At 41.8% G+C, this 20,858-nt stretch overlaps 1 protein-coding gene across 2 annotated transcripts in view; it reads right to left on the bottom strand.

Annotated features, from left to right (window-relative positions):
• The window catches only part of RCL1 (RNA terminal phosphate cyclase like 1), a 56,631-nt gene that overhangs the window by 15,048 nt on the left and 20,725 nt on the right, over positions 1–20,858 (bottom strand). The window contains exons 4-7 of one of the 2 annotated variants that reach the window (XR_009223448.1): positions 18,019–18,093; positions 16,978–17,102; positions 4,290–4,415; positions 206–385 (exon numbers count right to left, since the gene is read on the bottom strand). Coding sequence is in view for 1 of the 2 variants with exons in the window: in XM_058565749.1 (XP_058421732.1) it covers positions 206–362; positions 4,290–4,415; positions 16,978–17,102; positions 18,019–18,093 (483 nt within the window). In the remaining variant the exon portion in view is untranslated. The remainder of the gene's footprint in view (positions 1–205; positions 386–4,289; positions 4,416–16,977; positions 17,103–18,018; positions 18,094–20,858) is intronic. The other variant, XM_058565749.1, reaches the window with a different exon arrangement.

Below are 20,858 nucleotides of genomic sequence, written 5' to 3'. Positions count from 1 at the left end.
AGTGGGGCTGGATCTCTGCTCACTGACTAATTTAGCCAATCCTTTAAAAACTAGTTAATGCTAAACTGTGTAATGGGTAGGAAGAGGTTAACTCTTTGGCTTAAGCCCTTGGAAGAGGAAGAAAGTTGCTAAGAAATAAGAATGAGAGACAATGAACTGCTTCCTGATGGCTGCTCTCCCAGACCTGCAGAGGCTGAGGACATACCCTATAGATTTCTTCAAGCAGCAGCCTCGCACAGTTTCTACCGAGGTCCTCTGGAAGCACCGCTGTTCCTTGGCCCTGGGGGTTGGAGGCCAGTTCAGCACTGAGGAAGGTGCCATTGGTGGTCTCAGCAACCAGTGACAACCCAAAGCCTGGAGATCTGGGGATTCAAAGGCACAGACACTGAATAGGGTTAATGAAGTGGGGTTCACATTCACCAGCAAAATGAAAGAGAAAAACATCTTTTTGATGGCATTATGTCTGGTTCCATCAAGCCTAATCAGAGTTCCTACTGGCTCACACTGGAAATATACCAGACTTAGTGAGGGCACACATGGCAGAACCAAAGGAGATGGGAGATGATGTTTGCATTGCTCTTCCTTCCTTTGAGCCCTCCCCATCCCTTCCCTTCCTACACTGTCCAAGATCCTAGGGTGAGAGTTTGTAACAATCGACATATATCGTGACATTAACAAGGGCTACTAGATACTGAGCACCTACTTTCTGCCAGTTTCTGAGCTAGGGGCTTTGACACTGCAATCCTGCAGAGTAGATATTACCGTCCCCATCTCACAAATGAGGAAATGGAGAAATTAAGCAACCGTACCAAGTCCACACAGCTAGAAAGTGACTGAGATGTGTTTCAAATGCAGGTCTTCCAGACTCCAGAGCCTACACAACTTCTCCAGCATAGCCCTCACTCGGCCCTCACTCACAACCAATCCACAAGGTAAAAGTGGCCTGGATTAAAGCTCTTCTTGGGAAATGTCAGGCTTTTATCCCCTGCAATGAAAAATACCACATAAGCCAGAAATGGCCTAAATAAGGCACATCTTTATGTTTCTGTCCCCAAAAGACATCTCTAACTCAGAATTCAATTAATATAATCAATGAGCTGGCACCATGTTCTCTCCCATTGTGTTTCTACCACCAATGCCAGAACCTAACACCCTTCTTGTCCAGAACCACAGCTGATTCATCCACTCAAAGCATCCAACAAACATTTGGAAAATAGTTTCCACAGGCCAGCAACTGGGGACATGGTGGTAAACACAAGAGCTCCTGACCACACAGAGTTTAGTAACAACAAGTTTGAACACAAAACAAGATCAGTCCATAAACAATAAAAATAAGCACCTTTCCACAAAATTTCCAGATTTGACACCTCAAATCTACTTTGCCAAGTGCCTTTTAAGTAAATATGTCATCAGGAAAGGTGCGGGAGCCTTCCCAGCAGTACAGTCCACACCCAATCACAATACAGAACTGCCTCCTTTGACACAATTCAACACTTGTGTTCACGAAGCATTTTCTATGCATCCAGCACAAAACTAGCCAAGATACCTGTTTCAGAAAAACTACGTGTAAAATTAATGACGTCTCAAATGTGCTATATGAGCTCACTATATGGAAGAACTATATTGATCAGTCCTTAAATTTCTTAAAAAGAAATATGATTGTCTACATAGCCAAGGGTTAATAACACCTGCCAAGGGAAGGAGTACAGTGAGAACAAAGGTTCCAGGGCATTCTGAGTCATCCTTAACAATCTAACACTGTGCCACCGCCCATCATCATGGGACATTTTAGCACAATCTCACATTGCCTTTGAGTCACTTGACCAGGAGGAGGGAGGAGGCGTCCAGCTCAGCAGCAGAAGCAGTAGCATTCAAAAGTGAAGAGCAGAGAATGGAGGGGAAGAGAACCAGAAGATAAGCTACCATCACTGCTTTAACCCACTTAACTGGCATTTCCCAAGAACGCCCGAAATTTTCCATCCATGTGAATTTTTTGAGGTATGTGTACTTATTATTACAATGAACTTTATATTTAATCAAGATTGTTCCATTTAATATTATATTACATTCGTTTTACAGAAAACAAAGAACACAATAACATATTAAGCTCTATGTATACATTACTCCAATTTTTACCCCCAATTTGGGGTATGTGTTATCAGGCCTATTGCAAGGCATGCCGACAAGGCAGCTAGTCACCAGGTGACCTCACTGAAGATGTGCATTAGTACAGTTTGAAAATGACAGCTTTCAAAACTTTCCAATTGGTAAAGGACTAGATTTTTTTAAAAAAAGTCTTTGCTGTGAGAATCAAAATGGGACCACACTGGACAAACGTGCACACTGCTCGAAGTGCCAACCCAGGCCGCCAGGAACTGCTGGTCCCCAAGGTTCCAGGTCCTGGCCACAACACAAACTCTCTCTCCTGGACTTCAATAAGCCTAACTCACGTGGATACCTGACCAAATTAGAAGAGGAAACTACCCACCTATGACTTTATAATTTCATGACAGAGAAAGAAGATCATCATTTGTCATCTGTAAATTGAGATTTAGAAAACTAAACACACACTTAATATCATTGGTTTTACATGTAATTTTTTAAGTGGAACTTGGAGTTGATGACCCAGGAGTCTACATCACACCCACATCGTGATCCATGTGTGAGCTTCCTACTCACCGTTCGCAAGTATGGGACCACACCACACACCAGGGTCAGCTTAGTCAACGGCATTATGAAAAGCTACGCTATAGCTGGGGGCAGCATGGCCTTCAGGTCTGCTCTGTTTCATTCCTGGCCATCCTTTGGTAGAGCAAGAGGCCAGCAGAGGAGACATTATCAAGATCAGGCCATTCAGACAGCTGCTGCTGCTACCCATCCTCCCCTCCTTCTATAACCCCCTCTCCCCAGAGAAAAGCTGACACATAATTCCAAACCTTTGGCCAAGGGAAGAGAAGGGAAAGAATGGCATTAGCAGCTACCATTTCTGTAGCACCTACTATGTGCCAGGCATTGCATATGGTTTACATATGTAATCTTTTAATCTTTACGGTAACCTAGGGAATACAGGTATTATCACTCCCATGGTATGAATGAAGAAAACACTGGTGACATTTGAGCAATACACCAAAGGTTTGGGACCATAGCTGACCTTTCCAACTTTCAGGGAAAGTGCCTGGTTTGCACACAAATCCTTTCTCAACTCTAACCTCTGACACCTCCACCTCTGTTTCTTTGGACTCTGAGCCACCACCGTATTTCTGAAATCACCTTCCTCTTTCCCTTGGACCTCATAAAGGTCAGAGATCCCATAACACACTCACCCCCTCCTTTATTCTCTCTTTCCTTCTTTTGCTGAAGTTAAAAGAAACCGCAGATGGAAGAGCTATAAAAAAGGATGAGCTGCGGTACTATTTAGGAAAAAATTGATTTCTTAACCCACAATAGTCAGTCTCTGATGTTCTTATTTTTAGGAGACACAACCTGAAAACTTCGGATTTAAAGTGTAATGATACTGTCATTTACATTGAAATGGTTCAGCAAAAACAAAAACACACAAAGAAAACCCACTCAACAAGTAAAGCAAATTTGGCAAACTATTCATTGTTAACTACAGCTAGTAGGAATATACAGGTGTTCACTGTACCATCCTTTCAACTTTTCTGTATGTTTAACGTTTTCATTAAAAAAAAATTAGTTTTTAATTGCTTCCCTAACTTACTGGTTTCTAAATACAGAACCGAAACCTAAAACAGATATTTTAATTACATGAAACATCATTAACTTTTTATTTTCTAAAGTGAGGTTTTCCGCAAAGGCTTTAACTAAACCAAATTCAAATATGCAATAACAACTCTCTTTGGCTCTAGGTCTGTTGTTCCCCTTGAAGGAGAGAGAAGCTGACTGGCACTTAGACAAACAAAGGTTTTTTTTCCCCTAAACTGTTATTTACTCAGGGTAGAAGAACTTGTTTACTTTAATTTTTTGTGGGAACAGAGTGCAGATGGGATTTAAAGCTTGAAGCACTGTTTATTAACAGCTGGGTTTTAATTCCCCTAGGCTAGGGACTGGACCCCTCACTTCCCAACACTGGGCACTTCATGATGCTTTCTGTGCGAAAGGCGTTACTGGTGACAACGGCACTAAGTTAGAAGGAAATTAATCCTGAAATCTTTCTTTCTCTGGCTGCCCAACCTCAGAGCTGGCAACTTTAACTTCAATCAGAACAGGAGTATGAAAAAAGTGAGGGTAGCTGCAGAATTAGGCTCCAAAATTGCACAGGCACTTACTTCCCAGAGTTGACTCCTTTCATGTGGTCTGTGTAAATATAGATATCAGGTATAAACTTGTTGAGGATGCTCCTTGCAGAATCTACAATCCGGTTTGCCATCTGAGGTGATACACGTACAGAGTACCTGCAACCTAGAGTTAAGGATGTCATTCTGCGTGGACTACAGAACAGAGAAAATTCTGTTATAAAGCTAGCAAATATTTGTGGAACAGTAATAACAAACTGGGACTTCTAATTCCACTCTATTTTCCAACTGTATTTAGTACTTAAAATTGAGTACCATAACTCGATTTTTTAAATTATTATTATGTATTTATTATTATTATATAATGTTTTATATTATTGTTATATAAAGTATAAAGTAAAAGCTCCTCAACCCTGCTCCAGACTGCCTATCCACACTCCTTCCCCTAGAAATGGTTCCACTCAATTTTGGAACAAGTGAAGGCAATGGTTCTCTGTATGGCATGAGCTAGCAAGAACCAAAGGCCAGAACAGACACCACACTGGGCCAATCGCAATCCTCCCCCTGGTCTCTTGACAGGGGAAGCAGAAAAAGATTACTGAAAGAGCACCGTGGGCTGTGTATAAAGATCTAAACAGGTTTTTTTTAACTTACGAAGCCTATTTTCAATCACTTAAGTATCTATTATGTACTCCATTTGTGGATGATACAGGCTCTTTCCACCTACTATCTTATGGTCAAAAAACTGAAAATTAGCACTTATACAAGACGGTACCCCAGAAAAGAAAGGAGGAAGATATTAGCAACGCAAGTGAAAATACTGGTGCTTGAGGAAGTAGAAACTATTATCTAAAATTAGACTTTATTACAGAGACTGGCACTTCCCAACCCCATGAATCAAATAAAAAATAAGTATGTACTGAGCACTTTGAATGTGCAGTGCATAGTCAAGAGCTTGCTACATGTGTGGGACGGGGGCTAAAGAAACAGAGAAGTAACAACGTGTGATCTCCCCACGACCCTGATACAAACCCCACGTGGAAAGTCCAACAGGGAAAACAAGACATGTGGTCTGCCCAGTCCTGCCCACCTGTTCAAAAATCACTGTCAATAACACATTTAATTTTCATTTGAGCTGCAGAAACAAAATCCTCAGAGACTGTGCAAAGAACTTGACTGGCATCTAGCTCCTCTTTCTGATCCATCCTGAACACTCCACTAAAAGACCAATCTTCCAGGAGCTAGTGAGTCTCCCAGGAACTCCAGAACCCCCCAGATCACACTGTCAGATCCAAACCCTCTAGCCTGTTCAGTGTTTGTCCCCAAACCAGCACCATCACCCCCTCCACCCACCCAAATTGTCCAAATTCTTCAACCTGATCTGCCTGCCTTCATTCTTCCAGCCCCGAGTTCCCTCTCTCTCCTGAAACCCGCCAGCCAGCACCCGACTGCGGGCTGTACTTGAACTTACCGTACATCTCCCTTCGTATACACACATGTTGTCCTTGCTCTTCAGCGAGACCACACACTCCATAAGGAAAGGGGCACTACTTCTGTATCCCTCACAACTCTCTCATACACTACTTTTGTACTCAGAAATACTCGATAAATATTTGACTTGACTCAAAGGACAAACCTGAAATGAGGAAAGAGCAAAGAGGGATTTTTCAATACACACAGAGAGCCAGTTACATCACCATGTCTTCTTTCCAGAACGTACTTTTGACCACAGGCAGCTTAAACAAACAGTCCCATGTCTCATACCCTTTGGACCAGGTGGGTGCTGTCCTTCTGAGGCCGGAGGCTACCCACTCTCCCCAGGAGAGCACAGATGTCACTGTCCTAACACACAATCCCACGGCATTCATGGCTCCCAAAGTTCTTTCAGGTACATTATCAACTTATTTTACGTGCACAGTAACCCTGTGCCAAGGGCCAAGGATCCTGGTTCCAGGCCTTACACTGAGGACAACTAAGTCACAGAACTAAGATTCAGAACTCAATAGATCTGACTTACCAAAGACAACCTCCTCCCTCCCACCCCTCCAGATGTGGAAACCAGGCGGGTAACAGTGCCAATTCACAGCCAGCAGAGGCCTACACTAGAATCAGGCAGGGAAGTGAAGAAGGGAAAGGAACTTTAAAGCCAGCTACATCCCAGAGTCACTATGGAGCCATCTCGCTTGGCGTGGAGGCCCTACCAAGGAATAGCTAAGAGTTCTAGAATCAGACTGTGTTCAAGTCCCAGCTCCAGTAAACTGCATCATTCTGGGTCTAATGTGCTATTCTCGGTGCCTCCACTTCGTCATCAGTAAGAGAACGATCATCATAATACTCTCCTCGCAAAGTCTGGAGGCTCAAATGAAATATTGTGTGTCAAGTGCTTAGCCGTGCCCAGTGTGTGTTTGGAGCCCAATAAATGTCAACCATTGCTTTTCTTACTGTTAGACCAAGACTCAAATCCCAAAGCAGAGGTTTTTGTTCTTTTGGGAATCAGAGACCCCTCTGGGAATCTGATGAGAGCTGTGGACCCTCTCACAAGAAACATATGAACGCACAATTCTGTAGACAATTTCAGGGGGTTGTGAATATCGTGAAACGCATTTATTAAAGCACATTTAAGCGCATATTAAGAACTCATAACCAAGAAAGACAAGTTCATAGCTATAGCCCATATGGAACTCCTACCCTTCACCCTCCTAGTGTTCCAGGTCAGAGAAAGCTAAGGAGTGAGTGTGAGAGTGTGTGAGAGAGAGAGAGAGAGAGAGAGAGACAGAGAGAGACAGAGAGAGAGAGACAGAGAGAGACAGAGAGAGAGAGAGAGAGAGAGAGAGAGAGACTGTGTGTGTGTGTGTGTGTGTGTGTGTGTGTAGAAAGAGACTGATTCTCTAAGTACCTTCCCTAGAGTCCAAGAAAGGAAACCCAATGGTACCACAAATTTCAACTCACACTCCAGCCTCTTATTCTGCCTCCACCCCAGCTTTTTCACTTAACTCTTTTGTACCAAATCATGTGCTACTGGGACAGCACCACAAAACTAAAACAGAGTGTTCCTTTCTCTCTCGCCCCACATCAGATGGGGGCAGGGAGAGAATGAGAGTGGGTGGCCTTAAATAAAAGGTAACCACACTGTCCAGTCACAGTTGCTGGCAGGAACCAACACCAGTTCTGTGCCAGGCCCTGGCCAGTCAGTCAGAGAGGGGAAAGATGCACTTTGGGGGGTAGTTCAGTTAAAACCACAAACGCACAGAAGAGAGCAGGGCTAGTTCTCCCGATTCGAGCCCTCCTATGGGGAGTACAACCTCTAAGCTCAGCCCAACAGTTAACCAGCCTTGCAAGTAAAAAACCACAAAACCAGCTAAAGCTTTTTCCAAAGGAGGCTCTTTTTTCCCTGGCGCCAAAACTGGCCAAGAAGGTGATCTCAATTCAAACCCACATTCCTTTGAGGTGTTTGTGAAATGGGCAGCTCTGCAGACCAGCGGCTGGAACCTTTGGTTTGCAGAGATCTGAGCAAGGGCGCTGCGCTGACTTTCCCGGTGAGTTTAGAAGGCGGCTTTGCAAGTCAGAGACATATCTAGGGAGGGTTCAAGTGTCCTATCCCCAGCATCAAGGAAGGGGAGGGGCTTGGGACCTCACCAATGTCTTTCTGGCTCAGATTCTCTATAGGGAAGATTGAAGAGCACCAGAGAGAAGCCAGGGAGGAACAAAGTTACACCCCAGGCCCAAGGCACAACAGCTCTTTCAGCTTTTATGTAAAACCCTGTACAACCTCGAGGCTTCCCCATTTCCCAGCGCCATCATCAAAGGCTTACTCATGAGGTTTTGCACACCCAGTAGAGACAGTACAGGTGGGACCCCAGTGTAACGGCCTCTGTGAAACCCATGTTGTTACCACAGGCTTGTGTCAAAACAAACAGAGCACACCCCAGAAATCACATTTCCAGACTATAGAGAATGGATTTTAAGCAGAGTTCAATGCCACAACACAGCATTAAGGAAACAAATCTCAAGCGAGAAAAAACAAACTGAAATAGTCCTGAGAATGTGTAGGATTTCATGTACAAGGCCATCAATCGCAGCATTTTGGCAACGGTGAAAGACAGAAGACAACTCAATGGCCATCAACAGGGTTTAATTCGGGGTTCTTTATATGGTGAAATACAATGCACCTGTTAATCAGAATGAGGTCAAGCTATATGTAACTGACATGGGTCAAGTCAAAAAGGCATACTTGGTTAAAAAAAAGAAAAAGCAAACCCACCTACTCACATTGCATTTCCATTTCTCTATAACTTGTTTCTACCTCCTCAGAATCAGAGAATATTAGAGTTGAACATCACCTTAGGAAGTCAATTTAATTATCCATCAACCTGGGAGCTCCAAAGACAGGAATCATTTCTCCTCTACCTGCCCATTCTCTCCTCATATATACAGGACTTAGCCCTTAGGTGGGCCCCAGGACAGTCATGCAGAGAACAGACCACAATTCAGAGGACCTTTGTTATAAATTCCTCTGTTCTTGACAATCCCTATAAAGAACTTCAGGCTGCACCTCAAGTTTGATCTTTTACCTCAACAATCGCTCCCTCTGCCCCATGGCTATGTGGCCTGCATTTTTCCATGTTCCTCACCACTTACCGTTCAACCTAATCAAGGCCTCTGAAAAGTTAGTCCACTCCACACTTCTCTTCCTCCAAGCAAGACCGCCCCAAAACCTCCTGAGAAATACAAAATTTGACTTTAAGCGCCTACCCACCCCTGACAAAAGACATCTTGGTCTACCCCACTTTGTCAAACTCCCACTGGGAAAGCCATCACCCAACCCCTGCCAGCCCCCTGGCCTCCGACACCTGTCCTTACCCAGATCCTGTCGGCACCTAGAATTTTACCACTTTTAATATCTGAACCCCCAAAACAGAATTCCCTAAACACAATTTCTTGTTCTTCTACACAGCACACATAACTACTTCCACTAGGCAAGATCTTTAAACCTGTTAAGGTTTCCAATCCCTTGACCACATGCTTTCTCTAGGCTAGTGAGTTCCTGCTACATTACTCAGTAGGGAGCGTGCCAGCCATCACTTCAATGACACCCTCACCAATACCCCCCTCTGACCCATCCTCCTGCACTACTCACTCACCCTGTCAATTGCACCCATCCCTGGATGAAACTGGCCCTCTTGTCTTCTCTACCCCTCCCTCTAGGCTGCCAGGTGCTGCTGCACGCGGCCACCCAGCCACACAGCTGGCACCATGATAAAGTTTCAGCTTCAGCTGAGCCCTTAGTGCTGTCCCACAGCCTTTTTCTTATCTTTAGTTACTACGCCCCCCTCTGACAGCACATCTTTATCATCCTTGTCATACTCCCTTATCATACCCCTGCCAATCCCCTTATCCTTGATTCCATTCTAACTCAGTGAAAATTGAAAACTCCTCCCAACCCCTTCCAATCACCTCCAGACAGCTCAATCTACAGCTGTCCTTACATATACCTGCCATCTTCAACCCATCCCCTCCCAAGTAGTAACAAAAATAACAGCAGCTACAACTGACCAAATGCTTACTTATAAACCAGCCCAGTGCCTCGTACTACACGGCTATTACCTCATTTAACCTTCATTACAGGTGCAGTAGGTATGATGGGCCCAGTGATAAATGAGTCAACCAAAGAGTGGGGCCCAAATCCAACCATCAGTGAATGGCAAAGCCAGAATCAGAACCCACATCTGTTTGACTCCTGCACCTGTGCTTTAATCACCTTGTTACCTTGCTTCATCAGTCTCTCTCATACTTAAATCTCCTTTACCAAACCTACAAAAATACTCAAATCAGGGCCAGCCCTATGGCCTAGCGGTGAAGTTCGGTGCACTCCGCTTCAGTGGCCTGGGTTCGGTTCCAGGCATGAACCTACACTACTCGTCAGCGGCTATGCTGTGGCAGCAACCCACATACAAAATAGAGGAAGACTGGCACAGATGTTAGCTCATGATGAATCTTCCTTAAGCATAAAGAGGAAGACTGGCAACAGATGTTATCTCAGGGTAAATCTTCATCAGCGAAAAAAAAACAAAAACAAACGAAAAACCCCTCAAATCATTACCAACCTTTTTTTTTAAAAAGAGAGGATATCCTCTCAATTATCTCTTCATCAAGTTACCACATTATCTTTCTTTCTACTTCTCTTTCCTGTCAAGATTCTTGAAAGAGTGGCCTCCACACTTCACCACTTACCTCCCAGTCGCTCCATAACCCAGAACTAGTTATCTGGCCTCTGTCTCTACCACTCTCCACAAAAAGCTCCTCTCAGGGGCTTCAGTGGCAGCCTGCTGTGAGTTCCTCAGCTTGTCTCCCACTCTAATGCTGATTCCTCTTGGCTGGCTCTTTAAGGCCTTGACCCGGGCTTCCAAGAAGCTGCGTTATCTTTGTTCTCCTGTCAACTCTGACTTTCCCTAGTCTCCTTTCCTGGGAACACTTACTTTGCTTTTGCTTTCAAGTCTTAGTGGCCTCTCAGGGTTCCATCCTCCTCTCTTTGCATTCTACGTGGTAGCTGACTCCAAATCATTCATTTCTAGCTTTCACATTACCCCTAAGTTACAGATCTACATTTCCAACTTCCTTTCTAGACTTATATCCCTGTCACCATCTTGCAGGACCCTCAAACCCAACGTGAATAAAATTGAACTTATCTTCACCACCTCCTACCCCAAACGTTTATAGCTACTATCAGAACAAAACCTCTCTACCCAGGTGCCTAAGTGAGAAACATCAAAAATCATCCTCAAAGACTCCCTATTCCTCTATCACAGACCCAGGTGATTACTGCGTCCTATCCATCCTGCCTCTAGGACCTCTATAAACTAGCAGCCCTCACCTGTCCTCCAGCTGTTATCCTCACTGTCTCTCTTTAGGGCACAATAATTCCCTGTTATCTTTGCCTCTAAGTGGTTACCATTAGGTGACAAGATTTTTTTTTAACTTGTACCTTTCAAAATTTCTACAATAAGCCAAAGCAGCCAAATATTATTTTGGTACTACCAGAGTTGTCCTCTTAATATGCAAATTCGTTCTCTAGGAAAAAACTGCTAACTTTGGAAGGAAGAACAATTTCAATCTTCATTGGCTCCTACCTGTCTTTCACGTCCCATCTTCTATTGCCAAACACCACTGACCAACCTGCATTTGGGCCAACCACATGGCTTGCCGCTCCCCAGAACCACTGTGCCCTGCTACCTCTACACAGGCCCACTTTTCTGCCTGAAGCACTTCTGCCTTGCTCCACTTCACAAGCCTCTATGCTTCAAGGTTCAATCCAATGTCCTCTCCTTTCTATAGGAAAAAGCAGAAGTTAAAAGCAACGGCTGCAGAGTTAGACACAATGGGTTCAAATCCCAGCTCTGTCATTATAAGCAATGTGATTTGGAGCAAATTCTTTGAGTTTCTGAAGCCTCAATTTCTCCATCTGCAAAACAGGATGTAAGTGAACTCAGTCACTTTGAGGCTTAAAAATAAAGCATATAAAATGCAAATGGATTAAACTCCCCAAAAGACATAGAGGGGATGAATGGATAAAACAACAAGATCCAATTATATGCTGTCTACAAGACACTCACTTTAGATTTAAGGACATATATAGGTCGAAAGTGAAAGGACGGAAAAACATATTCTATGCAAATGGTAACCAAAAGAGAGCAAGAGTGACTATACTTATATCATACAAAATAGACTTTAAATCAAAAACGACTTTAAAGAGACAAAGGTCACTATATAGCGATAAAAGAGTCAATTCAACAGGAAGATATAACAATTATAAACACATATGCAATCAATATCAGAGCACCTAAATCTATAAAGCAAACTGACAGATTTGAAAGGAGAAACAGATGGCAATAGAATAATAGTAGGACACTTCAATACCCCACTTTAAATAATAAAAAGAACATCCAGAATGAAAATCAATAAGTAAACAGCAGACTTGAACAACATTATAGACCAAATGGACCTAAGAGACATATACAGAATTCTACCCAATAGTAGCAGAATACATATTCTTCTCAAATGCACACAAAACATTCTCCAGGATCACATGCTAGGTCACAAAACAAATCTTAACAATTTTAAGACTGAAATCACCTCAAGTATTTTTTGTCAACCACAATGGAATGAAACTAGATATTAATAGCAGGAAAAAAGAACCAAGAAAATTCACAAATATGCAAAAATTAAACAACACATTCTTGAACAAACATTGGGTCAAAGAAGAAATCAAAAGGAAAATTAGAAAATACACAGAGACAAATGAAAACACAAGATACCAAAACTTATGGGATGCAGCAAAAGCAGTACTAAGAGAGAAGTTTACAGTGATAAATGCCTACATCCTTTCTACAAAAAAAGAAAGATCTCAAAAAAAATAACTTTACACCTCAAGAAACTAGAAAAAGAAGAACAAATTAAACTCAAAGTTAGCAGAAAGAAAGAAATAATAAAGATTAGACCAGAAATAAATAAAATAGAAAATAGAAAAACAGTAGAAAAAATTGACGTAACTAAGAGTTGGTTTCATGAAAAGATAAACAAAATTGACAAACCCTTAGACTAAGAATAAAAGAGAGAAGACTCAAAGAAAGAAAATCAGAAATGAAAGAGGAGACATTACAACTGATGCCACAGAAATAAAAAAAGATCATAAGGGACTATTATAAACAATTATATGTCAACAAAATGGACAACGTAAAGAAATGAATAAATTCCTAGAAACATAAAACCTACCAAGACTGAATCAAGACTAGAGAACTTGAACAGACCAATAACAAGTATGGAGAGTGAAGAAGTAATCAAAAACCTCCCAACAAAGAAAAGCGCAGGACCAGATGATCTCACTGGTGAATTCTACCAAACATTTAAAGAATTAATACCAACCCTTAAACTTCCAAAAAATTGAAGAAGTAACACTTCAGAATTCACGTTATGAGGCTGGCACCACCCTGGTACCAAAGCCAAACAAAAACATTACAAGAAAACAAAACCAGAGGCCGGCCCCGTGGCTTAGCGGTTAAGTAAATGCGCTCCGCTACTGGCGGCCCAGGTTCGGATCCCGGGTGTGCACCGACTCACCGCTTGTCTGGCCACGCTGAGGCGGCATCCCACGTACAGCAACTAGAGGGATGTGCAACTATGATGTACAACTATCTACTGGGGCTTTGGGGAGAAAAGGAAAAAAAAAAAGGGGGGGAGGAGGATTAGCAATAGACGTTAGCTCAGGGCCGGTCCCCCTCAGCAAAAAGAAGAGGATTGGCATGGATGTTAGCTCAGGGCTAATCTTCCTCACACACACACAAAAATAGAAAACAAAACTACAGGCCAATATCCCTGATGAATATGAAGACAACAATCCTCAACAAAATATTAGCAGATCAAATTCAACAGCAGATTGAAAGAATCATACACCATGACCAAGTGGGATTTATCCCTGGGATGCAAGGATGGTTCAACATATGCAAATCAACCAATGTGATACACCACATTAACAGAATGAAGGATAAAAATCACGTGATCATCTCAATAGATGTAGAAAAAGCATATGACAAAATTCAACACTCTTTGATGATAAAAAAAAGTCTCAACAAATTAAATATAGAAGAAACTTACCTCAACACAATAAAGACAGCCCATAGCTAACATCCTAGTCAGTGGTGAAAAACTGAAAGCTTTTCCTCTAAGAAGTGAAACAAGGCAAAGATGCCCACTCTTGTACCACATGTATTCAACATGGTACTAGATGTCCTAGCCAGAGCAATTAGGCAAGAAAAAGACAAAAAGGGCATCCAAAATAGAAAGGAAGAAGTAAAATTCTCTGTGTTTGCAGATGACATGATCTTATATAAAGAAAACCCTAAAGACTCCACACACACAAAAAAACTATTAGAACCAATAAATGAATTCAATAAAGTTTCAGGATACAAAATCAACATACAAAAATCAGTTACATTTCTATGTACAAAAAACAAACTATCTGAAAAGGAAATCAAAAAACAATCCTATTTACAATAGCATCAAAAATATTTGAATACTTAGGAATACACTTGACCAATGAGGTGAAAGACTTGTATACAAAAAAACTATAAAACATTGATGAAAGAAATTTAAAAAGACAAATAAATGGACAGACATTCCACACTCATGGTTTGGAAGAATTAATATTGTTAAAATATCCATACTACCCAAAGCAATCTATAGATTCAAGGCAATCCCTATCAAAATCCCAATGATATTTTTTACAGAAATAGAAAAAGCAATCCTAAAATTTATAAGGAAGCACAAAAGATTCTGAATAGCCAAAGCAATTTTGAGCAAGAAGAACAAAGTTAGAGGCATCACAGTGCCCAATTTCAAAATATATTACCAAGCTACAGTAATCAAAACAGCACGGTACAAGCATAAAAAAACATAGAGATCAGTGGAACAGAATCTATGCATATCTGGTCAACTGATCTTTCACAAGTGTGCCAAGAATACACAATGTGGAAAAGATAGTCTCTTTAATAAAGAGTATTGGGAAAACTGGATATCTACACACAAAAGAATGAAATTGGACTCTTATCTTATACCATATACAAAAATCAACTCAAAATGGATTAAAGACAAAAACTTGAAACCATAAAACTCCTAGAAGAAAACCCAAGGGAAAAGTTTCTTAGCCTTGGCAATGATTTCTTGGATATGACAACAAGAACACAGGCAACAAAAGCAAAAATAGACAAATGAAATTACATCAACTTCTCTACAGCAAAGGAAACAATCAACAAAGTGAAAAGGCAACCTATGGAATGAGAGAAAATATTTGCAAATCATATATCTGATAAAGAGCTAAAATCCAAAATATATAAGGCACTCATATAACTCCATAGCAAAACAACAACCTGATTTAAAAATGGGCAAAGGACCTGAATAGACTATTCTCCAAAGACGACATACAATGGCCATTAGGTACCTGAAAAGGTGCTCAATATCAGTAATAATCAGGGAAACGCAAGTAAAAACCACAATGAGATGTCACTTCAACCTGTTAGAATGGCTATTATCAAAAAAACAAAAGATAAGTGTTGGCAAGGGTGTGGAGAAAAGGGATCCCCTATACTCTGTTGGTAGGAATATAAATTGGTACGGCCACTATGGAAAATAGTACGGAGGTTCCTCAAGAAATTAAAAATGAGACTACCATGATCCAGCAATCTCAGTTTTAGGTATATATACAAAGGAATTGAAATCAGGATCCTAAGAGATATACACACTCCCATGTTCCTTTCAGCATTGTTCACAATAGCCAAGACACAGAAGCAACCTAAATGTCCATCAACAGATGAATGGATAAAGAAAATGTGTTAGTTACATACAATGTAGTATTACTCAGCATTTAAAAAGAAGGAAACTCTGTCATTTGTGACAACAGTGGTGAACCTGGAGGACACTGTGCTAAGCAAAATAAGGCAGACATTGAAGAAGAAAACTACATGATCCCACTTATATGAGGAATCTAAAATAGTCAAAACTCATAAAGGCAGAAAGTAGAATGGTAGCTGCTAGTGGCTAGAGGGAGGAGGAAATGGGAAATGTGTTGGTCAAAGGGTACAAAGTTTTGGGGCCAGCCCAGTGGCGTAGTGGCTAAGCTCGCACACTCCGCTTCGGCAGCCCGGAGTTCGTGGGTTTGGATCCCGGGCGCAGACCTACACACTGCTGATCAAGCCATGTTGTGGCAGTGTCCCACATACAAAATAGAGGAAGAATGGCACAGATGTTAGCTCAAGGACAACCCTGCTCAAGCAAAAAGACAAAGATTGGCAACAGATGTTAGCTCAGGGCCAATCTTCCTTACCATTTAAAAAAAAAAAGGGTATAAAGTTTCAGTCATACAAGATGAATAAGTCCTAGAGATCCACTGTACATCATAATACCTATAGTTAATAATACCGTATTGTGTATTTAAAAATTTGCTAAGAGGGTATATCTCATGTTAAGTATTATCCCAAAGAACAACAACAACAACAAAAAAGAGGGCAAGAGGAAACTTCTGGAGGTGATGGATATATTTATGGCATTGATTGTGTCTCACAGGAGTATACTTATTTCAAAACACATCAAGTTGTACAAATTAAATATGTACAGCTTTTTGGACGTCAATCATGCCTCAATAAATTAGATTTTAAAAAATAAATAAAAATATATTAAGTATATAAAGTGATTATCAAAGTGCATGCAGAATAACCACTTAATAATTAGGAAAGACTATTCCAGTCCTCCTACATCCTTCAGATAAAATTAGCCACTCTCTACTCTTTAGCTCCCCCAGCCCACTGCACATGTCTATATCATTTTACACATTATATCAGAACTATGTGTTTGCATATTTGTTTCCTTCATCAGATGATGAGCTCTACTGAGGGAGGGACTGCAGTGCATTGGCGGCCCCCAAACCATCACATACATGGGAGCCATTTGCTTAAGTGTTAACTAAAAAAGAAAATGAATCAATCAGTCTAGTCACGGTGAGGCAGACAATAAAGCATCTTATTTCAGCCAACAATTACAATTTCACTGTTAAGACTTTTCCAAGATTGTTCTCTAAAACGTAAATACCCTGGGAAGAAGTAAAGTTGTTATGAGTCATTCTCATCTTAGTGAGGAGAGACAAAAATAAGAAATATGAACAAAATGCAAAGGATACGCCATTCCTCTGATACGTTTGATTTTTCCTGGATCTGTGAGCTGGATGGGCTTCAGGACCTTCCTTACAGGACATGAGAAAAACACTTCACCTCCTCCTCCAGGCGGCATTCCCCGTCGCACAATCTGCACACGTGGTGAGAAAGTAGAGGCAAGGATGTAGCCAAGAGTGGATGACAACCAACCCAGTAAGGATACACCCAGGGGCTCTTCCTTAGAGAGCAGATAGCTCTTTCACATTCAACTTGTCCATCCCTTCAAGATTAACAGCACCTTATGTTAGCTCCCAGAGGGCACACGCTGAGCAAGGACATCCCATGGTGAGTCAGAGAGATCAGCAGACACAGAGCCAGCCATGTCCCAGTCAAAGTCAGGCAAGGTCCCTCTACCACCTGGACCTATTTCTTCATCCTTAAAATGAGAGACTGATCTAGTTCATGAGCTAATCCCATTTCTTAACCATCAGGAACCCATTTCTTCTCCTATGCAATTTACTGATCTATCAAAACTCTATATTATTAAATAAAAATGAAGTCATTTCCCCTGTTTAAAAACATCAATTTGAAAAGTAGAGATTATGAACAACTTAAGATATCCAGTGTTATCACCCTGGATTGATGTAATTCCTTTCAACAGCAAACAGATGCTTCCATTACTTCTACTAGATTTTGAAAATAGTGAAAATTCTCAGGGGCATCCAGGTTGATCTAGATTAGAAAGGCAATATGGCCAGAATCCTGGCTCCACTACTTATTAGCTGAGTGACACAGATGGAGCTGTTACGAGGAGTAAAGGAGTTAATATATGTAGAATGCTTACAATAGTGCCTACCACAAAGTAAGTGCAATATAACTGTTGGCTACTCTTGTCATTACTAAAGCGTCCCTTTCAGCTCAAAGTCTGTAATGTTTGGTTCACGAGTTCCATGTCTTCTCAAAAATGGTGACTTCAAATGTGACACGCACACACACACAGAGTTATACAAGATGATAAGAAAATGTTTTATACAGATACATAAAACCAACAATTTATACATTCTTACCTTTAGCTCAAACGATTCACCATCGATCCCAAACTGTTTCAATAGAGGGAGGGCTGTTGCCCTAAGAACGTCAACCTATAGAATTATTTCAGAAAAAAAAAGTTTAATTAAACCTTGAGCAGATGGAAAGAAGAAAGAGCCTATGAAGCTGGTTGAGGCTTAGCAACCAGGTAGACGATGCAGTCTGGTAAAGAGAAAGGATGCTGGCTTACAACTGAGGGTGTGGGCTGGCTCTGCTCCCATGTCAGACTGCGCTTTTACAAACCACTGGCTCCTCTGAGCCCCTCTTTCCTCATTTATGCATGGAGACTTACACCTACCTTACACGTCATCATCATGAGCATCACATGCATTGTGCAAAAAGCACTGAGAAACTGCTGGGCTCATACAGAAAACAAACCGGGACCTCAGCTCATTCTTTTAGGTATAAACGCTATGGAAGAAAATAGCCTTTTTCATTCATCTTTTTCTAACATGGTTGTTTAAATGTTTAGACTTGGTGGCACTCTGAGCCAAAGCAAACCAAATGAACTACTCAACCACTACCTAAGAATCCTGCTGATGCTCACTGCACAGGCAGTTAAAGGGTAGGTGGTGATTCTACAAGGGAGTAGGGGCAGCACAAACCCCAAACTACACAATTAAATGGCAAGACTGTGCCAAGTGTTACTGTTATTTCCTCCCCATTCAGAACTTGTAGGAAGCCTGGAGTCCTTTCTTGTTCATCTGTAGATTCCTCATAGAGTATAAGGATGACATTCAAATCATGTTTATCTAACAATTCAGTGAATGTTGCCTCAACTGCAACATGGGAAAGAAAATTACTCTCTTACTTGCTCCCAATGGAACAAGAGCCTTTCCTCGGCACCGTGGAGGCTGACCTATCAGGAGGCAGTGAAGGCAGGCAGCGCAAGCAGAGGGTGTAGGGCAAGGCCCTGGTCCTGGTTTAGGCTCTGCATCTAGTCAGCTCTGTGGCCTCAGACAAGAAAATCCCAAACGTCTGAATTTCCTTGTCTGTAAGGTAAGGGGCTCAGCCTGTCTCCAAGTTGCTACCAACTCTAACATGTGAAGATGCAATAGAATGGTACTCCAATAAGGCTTTGGAGCAGAGAATAGGCCCCAACTATATATTCTGATATCAGAAAATTAACCGAGGCAGAAATGACCTATGAAGCCTAGGAACATGTTCAGAATGGATCAGGTGGGCCAGAAGCAGTTACTAATAAAACCCATAAGAGATTAGCTAATTTCAATTACATATTAAAGCTAAACACATCCCAAAACTTAAAATATGTATTTGAGATTGCCAGAACCAAGAAGAATTCAGTCTAGGCTAGTATTAACGGCATCTGGGGAGAAGGCCAAGCCTTCTGGAAAAAGTGCGGGATGCAAAGATGCAGGTTTCTCTGCCCACACTACTCCCTGGAACGAGGCAGACACCAGCTCTCTTGGGGAAGAGAAAAGAGAGTATCCTTTCTGGCTCACCCTACCTATACATGGAGTCATAAGGAATGAAGTCAAATTTGAGGGTTAGCCAGAAGTCCAAGTGTAACTCCAGGTGTGGTCATCTCTCCTAAATCATCTCCATCTGACGTGGAGGGCAGGTAACTTGGTGTGGAGGGACAAGGGCTGGAAAAGCAGATGTGGGCTTGAGTCTCACTATGCCTCTTACTCACTGTGAGACCTGGACACTTTCCTGTCTCCCCAGGGCCTTGGTTTCCTGCCGTATAAAATCAAGGGCTGGGCTGGACACATTCCACAGTCTCCTCCGGCTCTGCACACTAGTTTTAGCAGAGTGGGGGTGGTCTGCAAGTTTTGCTTAAGGGAAACTGAGTAGTCATTCTGTGGTTAGAGAGAAAATGCAAAAGTCGGACCTGAGTGGCACCTCAGGGCAAAGGTGTCACCGTTACAGTTCAGTCAATCAATCAACAGGTAGCAATGTAATCAGATCCATGCCAAATAGAAAAAGGAAAGAAACTTGCTCTCAGTTACTCTGTCTGAAACTGTGATAAGAACACCCACCTCACAGGGTTGGTATAAGAATTAAATAAAAATGGACACATATATACGTACACCTAGAATAGTGCCCAGCACACAACAGACTTTATTATATTTCTTTTCCCCTTCCAGGAGGGTAATGAAAAAGAATGGAATCCGCACTCACCATTTGATCAAGCTGATAGCACCAATAAATATCTACTGGGGGCTCTGGTGCCAAATCATTGAGATTCAAAGGAGATCTCCCAGAACTTTCCTTCTTGTCAAAATTTCTCCCCATTTCCTATCCTTTTGCCTCTGAGAGAAAAAATGTCCCTACCCATTTATAAAGCTCACCCCATCACTTCTGCTTTCTACCCTCATCCCCTCTGGACTTTTGCAGGAGTTACCCTTATTAAATCCCCCAATCTCTTTTAATTTTTTTCTTCTCTGTTATAGCTTCTCCTCAGCCTACAAGCAAGCTCAAATTTCCCCTCATTTAAAAAAATTCTCAACCTCAGCCCTTCAAGAATCATCCTATCTAACCTTCTGGAAGAATGGCCTCTAACTTCCCAAGGTTCTCTTTTCTACTTATTCCTCAACCTGTGACTGTCCTTACACTCCAGTGACACTGCTCCCTCAAAGGTCAATAAAACTTCTCACTGCTGAATCTCCCTGCTCAATCCTAACTCAACTCCTGCAAAGACTAACTCCATGGGTCATCCCGGTTCTTAGAACTCAACTCCTGCTTGGCTTCTCCAAACACTTCTATCTCCACAGTCACTGTCTCCAGCTCCTCTTCCCCCACTCACACCTTAAACATTCATTTCCTCTTCTTCTATTCTCAGTCCCTGGGACCACGG

The sequence above is a fragment of the Diceros bicornis genome, chromosome 22 (assembly GCF_020826845.1).
Source record: "Diceros bicornis minor isolate mBicDic1 chromosome 22, mDicBic1.mat.cur, whole genome shotgun sequence".
NCBI classification, from domain to species: Eukaryota; Metazoa; Chordata; class Mammalia; order Perissodactyla; family Rhinocerotidae; genus Diceros; species Diceros bicornis.
Note: the sequence above shows the minus strand (reverse complement) of the source record. Positions and strands in the feature narration are given on the sequence as shown.